Source organism: Phlebotomus papatasi, chromosome 1 (genome assembly GCF_024763615.1).
Source record: "Phlebotomus papatasi isolate M1 chromosome 1, Ppap_2.1, whole genome shotgun sequence".
NCBI classification, from domain to species: domain Eukaryota; kingdom Metazoa; phylum Arthropoda; class Insecta; order Diptera; family Psychodidae; genus Phlebotomus; species Phlebotomus papatasi.
The window spans coordinates 51,655,861-51,670,397 of NC_077222.1; the positions used below are offsets into that span (position 1 = coordinate 51,655,861).

Here is a 14,537-nt window from a genome sequence, read left to right on the forward strand (position 1 = left end):
GTTTCGTGCACTTTTGCAGAGGGCGCTTGTATAGCAAATTTACCATTTGCTCGTGGGAATTCCCGTGGAAATTCCGTCTGTTTACACGGTAATGGTCTCTACACTGAGAATGAAAAACTGTTAAATATGGACATAAATTTATCTAGTGTGTAGGGCCCATAACAATTGCCGATAAAATGATATGTTCATATATGAAAATAATGTGTAAGATTGAAATATGAAATGAAATGAAAACTGGGGGAGCCATTTTTTGTTATCATGAAACATTTTTCAATGGAATAGCCTAATTATTCAGTCTATTTTAGCTGCAATTCTTTACATTCACATTTGTTAATTGCTGGATTTCATTCAGTAGCTTTTTAGTAGTATTAAAATTGTTCAATTGTTTTTAAATTATTCAATTTGGAAATAATTTGTATAAATTGCGCAACATAATTTAATTAGAGTATTATCCATATAATGAAAATTTAATTGGATGAATCAATTGTATGTGTTTTTAACTTATGAAGACTGAAAAATGGTAATGTAATGAAAACTCTCTCATTTTAAACTAATTTTTACACTGAGAGAAATCCGAAAAAGCTAAAATAACATTCCGGAAATGTTAATTTTACCCTGCATTATTGATCCGAAATCGGTGTAAATATTACCCTTTTTAGGTGTATTAGGGGTTAAATTAACCCTTTTTCATGTTAATTTTACCCTTGATAAGGCGTAAAATTAACATTAAAAAATGTTGATATATTTTTGCACCTAAAGTGTGTTAAAGTTATGAGGAAAAAAAGTTAATCGCATCCTCTTTTTTTTCTCATTGTATATTATATAGTCTTTTCAATAATTTCTGAAAATATGTATAAATTTTTATGTTTTGCCAGGAATTCTTTACAATTTCAATTTTTGTGGTCTGACATGAAATACGATTTCGTTAAATTTCGTTCCGTTAGTCCAGTTCTTCCCGTCCCGTTTAGTTCTGTTCCGTGTAAATTTTGAACAGCGTACAACTGTTTCGGAAGAACGAACGTAAAGAGATATCGATTTTTGATTTTTACTAGAGTTTTTCGATTATTGCCTACAAATTGGTCATGTAAGTTTTTTTTTTACATTACCGGTTTTGTTATTTTAGAGTGTTTTTACATTGACCACAGTTGAGAACGCTAAAAGCAAAAATTTGATTTTCGAATTTTTGATGTTGAATATCTCAAAATCCACATTTTCAAATTCGTTAAAATTTTAGTATCTTTACGCTGAGGCCCAAAACTTTTAATTCTAAAAGCTACTCTCCGATGATTCACCGTAAAAATAGAGCAATTAAAGGTTAAAGTTTATAAATTACCCTAGTTTCTTCAATTTTTCACCCTTTACTCGAGTGATTTCGTGAAATCGGATCTAGGTACTATGCAGAGAAAATCTCTAGAGATAATTTCACTTAAATGCGATTATTTCTACTCAAATAACTATAGCAAAAAAAATCTTACTGTGTTCTATAGTCAAAACACGAAGAATCATTTACATAAGAAATGAGAGTAAAGAAACTATTTCTTTATTTTGCAAATTTGCCAATTTAAGCTCATTTATCACTAAAGATTCCACGGAGGGTTGTGTCTGTATTTTTGTGTCGTTGTACTTAAAGATGGATGACCTCCAATTGCAATCTCCGTTAAATGTTCGTTAACAGCAGGAAGAGAAAGAAATGCAATGTTGCTGCATCTTGGAAAAGAAATGTATTTTCAGCATATCACTTATTCAAAAAAGAAAAAAATAAATAAATAAAAGCAGAGATGGTAGAAAATATTTTTGCATTTCCCTGCTTTTGATAGAATAAGCTGGGCGTATATAAAGGATTTATATATTGTGTTTAGTATGGGGAAATTCCATTGAGAAAGATTGCGAGAAAAGTAAATAATGCGATAATAATAATTGATTGAATAAACTCAATTTATTCAATTTGCATATTTTTCAATATCAATTTGTGGGTCTTAAGTACTAAAATAACGAGTTACAAAAAAAAAAGAAAAAAAAATGTGATAATGAGACAAATAATGAGGGTTATTGAAAATAAATAATTGATATGTCTTATTTGACGTTGAGGAACAACAAAGATACTGAGAGAAAATTTGAGTGATGCTTCTGCTGAACCTCAACTGGGTGGGCTTTCTGATTTGTGTAACATCCATGGCTAATTGAATTAATCTATTCATCTGTACATGAGTGCAGGCCATCACCAATGCATGCAGCATAGCCAATTGCATGTGGTATGTAGTGTTGCTCGTATGTCCCAGTGAAGATATGGGCCCAGGGTCCACTTGCGTAGACTGGTACATCGTCACCACCGTGAGTCTCTTCTGCCAGTGGTATTGTTGATGGGAATTCAAATGTCTGCCTGTGCATATTGAGCTTCAGTAAATTCCTTCGTCCACCCGTCTGTTCCTCGTGTACCTCATATCCTGGTCCATTTGCATAGCTTAAGGTGGCATAAGGAAGGCGATCGAGTCCTATTTGTGCATTATTTATGCCTAGAATATCATTTCCTCGGCTCTGTTGTTATTATATAAGGAGGAGAGAAAGAGAAACAAGAGATTTAATACATTTGCATTAATCTTAGGTGGGATGAAAATTGATATGTTTAGGGGCACTTTGGTTATTCCAGGTATGCAGTGTTCATGACTATTATTTCTGATACAGAAAGCTCTCTTGGTGAAATATGATTGACATAAGAGCATTGGGACTGTCATTCATTGAAATGTAGAATCATTTGGTTTCTTCTCTCATAAAGTCATGGGGCTATAAAGACTTAGATTGTAAGATATCTCTTTCAGTCTGTATTCGAATAATCTTAAAGATCGCTTTACGAAAAAGCTCTCTACTTTTAAAATGTATTTTTAATAGGGCGTAGCTTAATGTTTTAATGACGAGACGTTCAAAAATTAGGAATCAAAAAAATTTTTTTCTGGAATTTTAGAACAAAATATAACATTAGATGGTCGTAGGAAAAAAAAATGGGTCACTGGTGACTAAATCGTTCTTAAAGAGTTGAAACGGAAAGCAATAGGAGTGGAAAAGCTTCTCATAATTTAAAGGCTTTGCCAAAAGTAATTTCTCATTACTAATCTTAAGAAATTTATCTTTAAAGATAACAGACATCATTAATTATGCCTAGATTCGGACATAATTAATTATCGGTTCATAGTCGTTGAGAACCGGTTAAGCCTTTTTAAGAATTTCAAGCCTTCTTCAGCCAGCGTCTTAAAACTTAACAAAATCAGTCGAGAAAAAGCGTTTACTAGTATCTTCTTAATCTTAAAACTTAAATATCGTTATCTTGAATGATTAAACGCAATAGTCTTACAGATAAAATGTCGACATGGAAAAATCTATAACAAGCATCTACACTGAGAAAGAAAACGGGGGTGCGATTAACTTTTTTTCCTCTTAACTTTAACATTTTTTAGGTTAAAAATATATCAACATTTTTTAATGTTAATTTTACACTTTTTTAAGGGTAAAATTAAAATGAAAAAGTGTAAATACAACCCCTAATACACCTAAAAAGCATAATATTTACATCAATTTCGGATCAATACTGCAGGGTAAAATAAACATTTCCGGAATATTATTTTAACTTTTTTGTATTTCTCTCAGTGTATGCAAAAGGTTTAAGAAACGCTTTACTAAATACTTTTTAGTATCGATTATACCGGTATATAAATTAAAGAATAACCTAATAGTAAAAGTGCAAAATATCGGTACTCTATATAACAATCAAGGACCATTTGAGATCGATACAGTCATGTTTAGAATTTGAATACTTTTCCATTGAAACCAATCTTGGTTAAATCGGTCATGGATAGACCTTCTGGTATAGAGACCTGTGCAGAATCACATTTTCATTAATTTTTCATTTTTATTAATTTTTCTTCCGACTTTGGCCGTAGGCTGTCAGACGGTAATATAATTGAAACTTTAAAATAGTGAACATAACCATTTGGATTAGCTCATAATATATTCGAAAATCATAGATCTTATTTGCTTGCAGAGCTAGATCAGACAAATGAAAAACCGATAAATAAAAAAGACGTAACATCGCCATATTTTTCAAATTTCCAATACCAATAAATAGTTTAATTATACTAAAAATTAAGATAAATTTCAAAATATTAAACATCTCTAACATTCAGCTCAGAATTTAAAGTTCTTAAGTTTAATAATAGTATTTGAGCTTCTTTTATCACTTAAAATGATGGGCTTTTTTTCTTAGTCACTTTAATTTAGTAAAGTGAATTTTTCAAAGGCTCTCTAAATGGTAGAGAAAGGAAGATTACTTACGGAATATCCTGCCATTGCCATTGTGTGAGAATGGTCAGCACTCACGATGATTAGAGTGTCTTTTTCGCTTGTCCTGAGACGGGCATGTTCGATGGCCTTGGAGAATTCAATGGTTTCATCGAGAGCACGTGCTGCCTGTGTCTTATGGTGACCATGATCTATCCTTCCACCTTCGACAAAGAGCAAGTACCCTTTGTCATTCTTCTCCAGAACATCGAGTGCCTTCGAGACCATATCTGTGAGGGTGGGCTTCTGTGCTGCCTCCTCTTCCAGGTGGAATGGCATGTGTTCGTTGCTGAAGAGGCCAAAGAGATAATCAACTGTCGCTCCATTCACCTGTTGGAGTTCTTCACGTGTCTCAGCATATCGTGCCACATGCTTTCTGTGGTGACGCTTCCACTGTTTGATTAAATTTACACCATCACCACGGGTACCGGGTAGGCCATCAATATCGGTTTCCCATTCTGGTAAGAAGTGTCGACGTCCACCACCCATGATAACATTGAGTTTCTCGCCAATTTTCCCATGGATCAATTGTCTTGCGATATCTGTGCAAGTATCAGGATTGCCACCATCTGCTATCAATTGTCGATCATTCTCCCAGTTGCGATTGGCCGAGTGGGAATAGAGTCCGGCTGGTGAGGCGTTTGTCACTTCCGTAGTGGTCACGAAGCCTTTCAGGGGTGGTTGCAGGAGGGTTAGAGATTTGCAGGGTTTTATCCCCCAAACACTTGCAGATTGATTGGGTATCACTCACCAGTGGACATTTGATTTCGCTGAGCCCATTCGGCAATTGATGCCACATGGTTGGTCGTTCTGTTTTCTGCACTACAGTCATTCAGGGCCACTGATGCAGTCACGCCCAGGGTAGCATAGTTCGCCTTAACACCACCCAAATATGCTGTGGCTGAGCATGCAGAATCCGCGACTTGGGTATTGGCACAGTAAGTCTGAAATGGGGCAGCATCAGCAAAATGTTTTTGTCTGATTAATCACAATTGCAATCGTCCACAAAACTAGAGAGCCCCCCTCCCCCATTAAGTGCAAATTTAACTATAATAAACATCTCATGAGGTGATTTCGAAACAGATAAGAGGCACAGTTGTTAGTAAACATCACTTATTTATTGCTGAAGTGTTCTCTTTTGGGATAAAGGGGCATGGTAAAATGTCACAACTTTGTGGGATGTTCAGTGTCTTAATGAATTTATACCTTAATAATTTCACACAATTTGACTAGTTGGATAGTCAGAGATGTTTAGCGGCTCAGCTAATATCAAAAAGTATTAGGCAATATTTTGTTTTTTTTTTCAATTGTAATACTTGAGTCTTGTTTTTTTTAATATTACAGGGGCACAACTCTAACTACAAACATATTTTGGGTAAAACAAATTAAATATTTGTCTCCCTTACTTTCGATTTTTGTCTTTGTTTTGCTTTTCCTTATGCCCTAGACATACTTACGACTTAAGCCTCGGCTTAACGTAATTAGGGTTAGTGTGCCAAATTTCGGAATAGTTGCATGCAAGCGTCAAAGTCTCAAGTTTGAAATGTAATATTTTAAATTCAAATTGATTTCTTTTATTCTTTTTTTTTTAAGAATGTTGTTTGGAACCTTGTAAAGAGTTTACCGTCTTTATTTACTCTAAAATCATTCTGAATATATTTTAAAATGCATAAAAATATAGACATAGCTTTGGTGCCCTATTTCGGCCACCTTCTTTCTCATAGTTCCTTGTCCTTTGGGAATTCTTCCAATATCTTTTTCACGTCATCTCGTTTGTCGAAGCTACATTTTTTGTTATTCTTTTGCATTGTATAATCTCTATAGTATGTAAAAACTAAAAATTCATGGAAATTTGAGGAACAAAAAAGATGGCCAAAATTGCAAGCTGGCCGGAATTTGGCACACTTACCCTATAATTAAAATTATGATTTGATGAGGGTCATGTAAAAATGATTTGCAAAATGACATCTAAAAATATCCAACCGAATGGAAACACTATTATTCCATTTGATTCCTAATTTTCAATGAAGGTAAACTCATGAGGCGCATAAGGCCATAGGGAATACTATTCACTTTATATATTTGTATAGTAGTGTAACTTTTCCATTGATTTTTGGTCAGTTTGTTACTATTTTAGGAACACTTTTTAAAATTTACCTTTGATAGTCCAGAGTAGGGGAATTTGTCAAATGATAATTGCTGCTCTTCACCACCATTATACACCCTACTAGCTGTCACAGTTGCAATGGACATCCCATCCCCAATAAAGAATATAACATTTCTGGCCATATTCTTGTTGAGATGATTTTTCCGTAATTGCAACTGTAGAATATTTTGTGCCATATTAGTCCAATATTCACTGTGAGTCTCCATTTCGGGTGCTATGAATTTCAGAGGTAGTGCTCCGCGCTTAACACGTCCATTCTCATTTACAATTCCATCATTTATAATAGGCAATTGCGGGTGCATTGAATCATATTCACCTGCAAAAATAGGGGTATGAGATGATGTTAGCAAGTAATACAAAAAAAAAATTATGAGTATTTTTTTTTGTAAAATTCGTTACTGTTTGAATATTTAATTGGACGAATGAAATTACCTTTGGAAGGAAGTGATGCAGAATTGGTGAATAGTGAATTGGAGGAAAGCATCAGGAAAATCACGATTCGATACATTGTACCTGCTTTTAGGGATGATTATTTTTGGTATCGAAAGGAAAATAGTTATGTAGCTTTTTTGGAGTCAGGCTGTAAAATTGCAAATGTGCTCTTTGTGGGACGAAATAATCGGGAAAGTATATATATATACTAGGAGGTGAACTCAAATAATCCGAAACACTTCCATTTAGAACACTGTTATATTTATATATATTTGCCTGGTAGAGTACTTTAGTGATTACTTTGAGAGTAAAGAGAGAGCGAGAGTATTGTTAACGTGATACACTCGACGTTTCACTGTGTAATGTGCTATTCTGTTTTTCAATTTTACCGCTTTTATACTCCAGAGATTCGTCAACGTCCGAGAGATTATCAGTTAACCAGTGATTGCATCACGCACGCTCTTCAAAAAGTCCACAAGTTAATATTTTCTCGTAATGCGATGATCGTTTAAGTTTTATAGACGGTGAGGAGCGTGTAGTGGCCTAATTTGTTATTGAGATCTCAAGTTCCCTCATGAAGACACTGCGTGAACATCCGGTCTAAACTACATATTTGTAGATTTATACCCATAACAAAATCTGCATGTCATCACAGTTGCAAATCAAATTGATGGAAATGACGAAAGTGAAACAATAGCAAGGGAAAGTTTGCAGAATGCTCGAAGATAGAATATAAAGCTAACATTATGCAAATTTTCCAATGTCACTGATTTTGCGTAATGTATCGTTTTATAATTGGTTTAATCAATCGATTTTTTTAAATTAAAATTCAATACCGGTACATTCCAAGACCTTTTAATTAAATTAAATATTGAACAAAATTAGTCAGGATATGTACACTTTAGAGGGTGTAAAATTTAAGCCTTGGAAAATGTTTAAACGGACACATTGGACCAGTTGGAGCTTATCTATACATATGGATCGTTTAGATTTTTTACTTCTTGAACTCCATAGAGAGAGAGAGCAGTATATCTCGATTTTCAGTTTTTTAAAGTCATGCTGTTTGTCGGTCTAACCTTCCGGCCGTTACCACGCCTAGAGCCCAAATGGTTAGAGATAGGGACCTGGGACCTTCAAGGGATCCCCACATAAGTCGACTTTGAAACATTAACATGCTCCTCAGTTCCCCAGTTTAAAGGTTTCTCGGGCAAACATTTCGTCCTTATATGAAAATCCCGTTGAATCATTCCTCATAACGGTTTTCAAGGTCAAATATCTATTAGTCAGAAACAGATTATGTACTTTGGTATTTTGAGAGATAGTTGGGTTTAAAGATATGCTTTTAAGCTTAATAATTGGTTTAAATATTCAGTTGACTATGTTGAACTAATTATCAAAATATTTATATACAGCAATTATGAAAAAAAACATAATTTTTGGCCAGGAGATATTGAAATATGATATAAAAGGGGTGGCAAAACGTCCAAGGCTTTAGGAAATGCTCGAACTCGTGACTTAGATGCTATAACCTCAAAAGTACTTTCGCATCTTTTATCATTTACCTGTTCTCAACCGATTTGAACCAAATTATAAATCATTCAAAAGATTCTCCAAAATTGTTTTAAAAGTAATAAAATTAGGATAAAAATTAAGTATTGGCTATGAACCGGTTCATTACCGGTTCAGAACCGATTGGAACCGGTCCAGTTTTATAGAAAATTCCAAGACCTTTCCAATGATCCTAAACCTGAGCACGTTCGTTTGGTAAATGCGCTCTCTAGTGTCTTTTTAACTTTTGAACTTGAAAAACCGTTATTAGGAATGATTCAACGGTATTTTCGTATTTAATAAAATGTCCGCCTGGGTAATCTCTAAAACATATCCAAAAATGAAAAAAAAATCGCACGACGCGCTTTCGAGCAATCTAAAAAAACATGGTTTTGGAGGGGAAGGGAACGAGTGGAGGGAAAATGAAGGTCATGTTAACGATCATTGGGTCAACTTATGGGGGGGTCCCCCGAAGGTCTCAAGTTGCTATCTCTAGCCGTTTGGCCTCCAGAGCTGGCGACAGACGGACAAACAGCGTGACGACATTTCTCAGAAAACGTCTGAAATGTGAAGATTTGTTGAGAAAATTGGTCTCTTGGGGGGATGGAAGTTGTAAATTTGGGGGGGGGGGGGAGGGGGTGAAAAAATCAGGGGATTATAATACTGCTCTCTACATGGAGTTCGAGCAGTAACAATTAAAACATTTTAGTTGAATATTGACTTGTTACGGAGCCATGACCCAAAGTCGATATCTCTTACCTTTTGGTGTCCAGCTTTGGATCAGGATTAATTATATGGTTAAATAAAGAGGAAAAAATAATTAGCAAATAATTAGGGTAGTGGCATCCCTAGTGGCATCACTATATTATAAAAATGATCGTGTACTACAATATTACAGTATTTATAAATTTAAATATAAACTTTACTGATCAAATAGTTGTATTTTGCAATTGTTAAATATTTTAAAATATAAAAAGAAAAGAGTTTACAAAATTTCAGTAAATAGGGAATTGGCACTAAATGGTACTACTACCCTATCGGTACTTTTTTGTTTCTTAAGGAATTTGATGTATTTTGCTCTATTTTTGAATTCGAGCAATAAAAGTTTCTACGTAGTTTTGTTTAAAATTGAAAAATATTGACAAACTATTTACTTGACTTTTGCGATAGGATGACGTCACGTATTTTAAGGAAATTTCGCAGCATTCAATAACCGATAAATAAATGCATTGTCCCCTAAAACATTGAACCTCGGCCACAATCAATATATTAGGTGAGATTCTTAACAATCTCACCTACTATAATCCTAACAAAATTTCATGTCGTCCGATCGAGCTCAAATTTGGCCAAAACGTGTTTCAGCACTTCCTGATCACGAATATATATGTGGCTAATTTACGTTCCCGGCCGGCCGGCCGGCTGGCCGTCCGGCCGGCCGGCCGGCCGCTCTTTGGAGCTTAATAGCTCCTAAACTAAAAGAGATATCGACTTGCGGTTTTCGGCAAAGGTTATATATCGGGTGAAAATTGCAACTTGGTGCATTGACTCCCCAACCCCCACCCCTCCTTCCGCCATTTTGAAGACCCCCCTTTTTTTGTTTTCTCAATAGCTCCACCCCTATGGCATTCAGAGGACTCAAATTTTGGTATGTTATAGCTGGGCCTTAGAGTTTTCCATCAATACCAAACTTAAGGTCCCCCGACCCCCCTGACCCGAGCTATAAGGGTCCAAAAAAAATTTCTTAAAATGGCCATAACTCCGGTTCTAATTGTCAGAATTTAAAAAGTGAGGGCTTTTTGGAAAGCTCTCGTGAAATGCCACTTCCCCTTCTAACATCGCAAGTTCATAAAACCACCGCTAGGGGCGCTATTATTAAAAAGAAAATTTTTAAATCTTAAAAGTTAAATAACTCAAAAATTCCATTGTGCATCGGGCTGAAATTTTAGTATGTTATAGCCGTTGATTATACCTATCAAACAAAAAAAACCTTAAGTCGATCTAAAACCCCTGACCCGAGCTATAAGGGGTCAAAGTTCGAACATTGACCGGCCTCTATCTCCGGTTCTAACTAACATAGCGACGTAAATTTTACCTTTTTGGTTTCGTCTCGATGAGCACTTTCAGATGGAAGTTCAAAAAGTCACCACAGGTGGCGCTGTGATAGCGTTAAAATTCATCGAAATTCAAAGTCACTTTTCTAAAAAACGGCATTGTGCAAGTTAATGAAATTTTAGTATGTTGTAGTCCAGTCTAGGACGTTTCCAAAATGGTGCATATGCGCGCTGTGGTTTCAATAGAACCGGAGATATGAGGGGTCAAAGTTCACGAAATTCAAAAAATCATATCTCCGGTTCTATGTGACCGATTTTGATGAATGAGGGCTTAAACGAAAGATCTCACCAAATGCTACAACTTTCTAGAATATTTGAACTTCGTGGGACCAACACCAGGGGCGCCACAGTCGAAAAACCAATTTCAATATCACATAACCTCAATTATCTCGACTGTCGCTGAACCGATTTTGATGATTACTTTAACATAATTGTAGAGCATATTTGTCTCTACATTTCGTCCATACATCATTTTCCGCTCAGACTACGCTATCACTCCGATTTTGCCGTTTAAGTGTGAAAAAATTGATTTTTCCCATAATAACGCTTTGAAATCACTCAGATGCCAATTTGACTGCCTCTACTCCACCAAGACACTTAAAATAGGGGTTTAAATGGAAAGTCCCGCAAAATACAACAATTCTTTGATTTAGTTGAAGTTCAACAAATGACTACTTGGGGAACTCTGGATGAAAAAACGAGTTAAGAAACGAAAAACCTCGCTTATCTTGGCTTCTGAGTAATCGATGAGTTCAAGTTCTACGGCAAAATTATAGAGAACATTCTGGTCTACATTTCACCCATATAACACTTTTCTATCAGTTCATCCAAATCCTTGACATTTTGGTTCAAATACAAAACTTGTATAATTTCACGAATTTGATTCAAGATAACTGAATGGCGTCTCCCTACTTCAGCATCAAATCGAATTTGCATGCACTCCGAGTTAGCTCACGTTAAGAATCTCACCTACATAAGCCGGTTAGGATTATCTGTCCCTTTTCATTTAATTGAAGATAAGATGGTTAATTTTGTACGATTGGGGCGGAAAAAATGTAGCTCATACCATAATTATAACCATTGAACTTTGACCGAAAAAAAAATTATGTCGCCCAGTCTTTGAACATGAGACAAATTCCTCCGTAGAATGATGAGTTGATGCTTCTTTTGACATGATCGTCAGCCAGTAATATTTGTGTACACTCAGAGATAGATAAGAAATTTTTAGGATGTTATAGTTTACTCTTGAGAATTTCACGAGACATTTGTCTTATCACCACGTGAACTTCAACGCTTGGAGGCGTGGTATGTTGTTGCCTTATCAACTGTGTCGGCTGTTTGCTTCAAATTTCAACATTAACTTTATTATCACTTCCTAGAAAATATACCTATACTTACTACCTGGGCTTAAAAAAGATGAATGTCACTCTAATTTTATTTTGTTGCTGTATCATCGAATTTAGTACAAGCTAAATTTAGCACTATCTCGTAAAACGACTTGATACTGAGTCTCGATTTTATGACTCTTGAAATCTTCTCTCAAGTCAGGAGGATGACTTGAAGTGCCATTGCCCATTGAATGAGATAGTATCGCTAGTTAGGTACTTGAGGCAATTAAGTATTATGAGCCTATCTGTCTTTTGCCATGTGTTTATAGTAAATGGAATAGACTAGTAAAATTTTGGAAGCACCCTATGCAATACCAGAATTTCATGATAATATATAAATGGTTTCGTTGTGTGTGAAATTAGTTAGGGGGTATATAGGATGATTTATTGAATTTAGATATTATATTTAGTTTCAATTGATAATGAATCTACCCAAAATTTTAATTCAATGCATAATTGAAAACTAATGCTTCAACCATGTGACTGATTTTATACAAATGAATGAAATATTCTCAGTATGTTTAATATTTCAATATGTTCTATTGATAAAGTGATATCACTGAATAGAGATGACAAAAATTTCCTTTAATTATTCAGTATTTGAAAGCATTAATCAGTTCTATATTAATACAGAGGTTCTTGCATAGAAAATTATTACATAACCATTGTTGCTTGAATACTACAATGAAGACAATATTATGTGGTTTAATAAAGTTAAACCACCCCCCCCCCCTCGCACACAGAGAAATTTTAGTGGCATAACAACTCCAAATGGTGTTGTCGGACACACCAACCTCAACCCCAAAATCAACCAACCCCAATTCGGTGTTCAGAATACACCAAGTGGTGTCACAAAGTAACTAACACCGGCTTTGGGTTTCTGATTACACCAATTTTACACCAATTATTAACACCAAATTTAGCGTTTGGAACACCATTGTGGATTTTGTATCACACCATCTCAAGAAAATATAGGTGTTCCTTTTACACCAATAAATGAAAAATGTCTACAGATTTGCAACTAAAACTAAATGATCAAAGGATTTAGAATTAGGGCATTGGCATTCATTGGATGGGATTTGAAATTAAATTTCTGGGTGTTTCTATTTAAGAATTTTCCATTTTTCTGCGTGATTTTTATTAATTTTTTACCATTGTTTGAGGGCTTGGGGTCCTCCCTGGATGATATTCTCTGTATTTCAAAGCCATTTGGTGCGTGAAAATCTTTTTCCAACATTTAAGCCTGCGCCGAGATTTGAACACGCGACCTTTGTGATGACAGTCGAGCATCTTCCAGCTGCGCCACGAACTCCTATAATGTATTCAAAGCATATCGGGAACCGTTGCATCGGCACACACGATATTCCAAAATTAGAGATTACAATTAGAATTACAGATTTGCAACTAAAACTAAATGATCAAGGATTTAGAATTAGGGCATTGGCATTCATTGGATGGGATTTGAAATTAAATTCCTGGGTGTTTCTGTTTAAGAATTTTTCATTTTTCTGTGTGTGTGGTCGATGGTGAGCGACGAACACCGTTTGGCGTTGCAACAGCACTGTTTAGAAAATTGATGGTGTTACTTTTGCACCATTTCAGAGATTTCTGTGGCGGAGTTAATACAACACCGCCAAAGCATTTCATAGAACACCATTGATTCAAAACTAGGTGTTAATTTGGTGTGAATGCTACTACGTTTGGTGTTCAAGCAACACCAACACCAAATTCAACCCCAAATTCAACACCGCTTTCTCAAAATCACTTCTCTGTGTGCGGAGGTGCCAAATCGCTAAGTGCTAAGACAAAATAATGTCACAATTATAAAACAGATGAAATGTAAATGTCCAAATCAATTTTCGAAGATTCTAGAAGGTCGTCCAAGAAGTTCGTGGTCCACTGTTTTAATGGTTAAACAGATACTCATTCTTTTATTGGTAATTCTGGGCCCTTTTGATGGACGTCTTGCTTCAAAAGGAAGAGTTGTTTGACGTTTGATGTACAATTATAGAAGTCAGTTTCTATTAAGATTACACGGGTCATAATTTAACACTAAAGCTATCAAGACTGGTCAAAATGACCAGCTTATTATCTTTTAAAATTAACACATATTTAAACGGTACAATGTCGCTATCAAACTTTATGAATTTCTTAAAATATACATGTAATATATTTTTCAGTGTTTGAATTCTAATTTTTTCCTCTTTTCCAAAAAAAATTGTTGAGTATCCTACCTACTACGGTCTGTCATTTGACCGAGCACAAGGAAAAACGACCAAAAACGGTCGGTAGGTTTAGTGTTGGAAGTCATGAGTCACTTCCTCTCTCAAGAAGCGATACCGCAACAGGGTAATAAGCGCAAAGATGTTCTGGTGCAATTAATTTTAGAGGGATATCATCCGGAGATTGCAAGTGAAAAGTTTAGTCACCCTAAGATGAAAACACCTTTTTGGTTTTGTCTATAGAGCCTTCGATCCTTTCGATCCTGATGGGGATCTTCTTCAATTATTACCTAAATTATGTTTCCAGAGTCTTTTTAAGGGGTCATGTAGTTTATGGGGT

At 35.2% G+C, this 14,537-nt stretch overlaps 2 protein-coding genes across 21 annotated transcripts in view; one reads left to right on the plus strand and one right to left on the minus strand.

The window, feature by feature from the left end:
• The window catches only part of LOC129805730 (peripheral plasma membrane protein CASK), a 518,962-nt gene that overhangs the window by 174,073 nt on the left and 330,352 nt on the right, over nucleotides 1-14,537 (plus strand). The window lies entirely within an intron of this gene.
• Nucleotides 1,918-7,510, minus strand: LOC129805873 (alkaline phosphatase-like). The gene is made up of 5 exons (XM_055854101.1): nucleotides 6,929-7,510; nucleotides 6,487-6,812; nucleotides 5,081-5,273; nucleotides 4,324-4,997; nucleotides 1,918-2,535 (listed from the first exon to the last, which is right to left on the minus strand). The coding sequence occupies exons 1-5, from the start codon at nucleotides 7,002-7,004 to the stop codon at nucleotides 2,191-2,193; spliced, it is 1,614 nt and encodes a 537-aa protein (XP_055710076.1). The 5' UTR covers nucleotides 7,005-7,510; the 3' UTR covers nucleotides 1,918-2,190.

What these genes read in the sequence shown, in the direction of transcription:
- LOC129805873 (XM_055854101.1), bottom strand. Translation starts at nt 7,004, where the DNA reads ATGTATCGAATCGTGATTTTCCTGATGCTTTCCTCCAATTCACTATTC. An exon ending in CCTACTCTGGACTATCAAAG is followed by an intron (nt 5,274 to 6,486) that starts GTAAATTTTAAA and finishes GCCCCATTTCAG; the next exon opens with ACTTACTGTGCCAATACCCA. An exon ending in TGGCAATGGCAGGATATTCC is followed by an intron (nt 2,536 to 4,323) that starts GTAAGTAATCTT and finishes TAATAACAACAG; the next exon opens with AGCCGAGGAAATGATATTCT.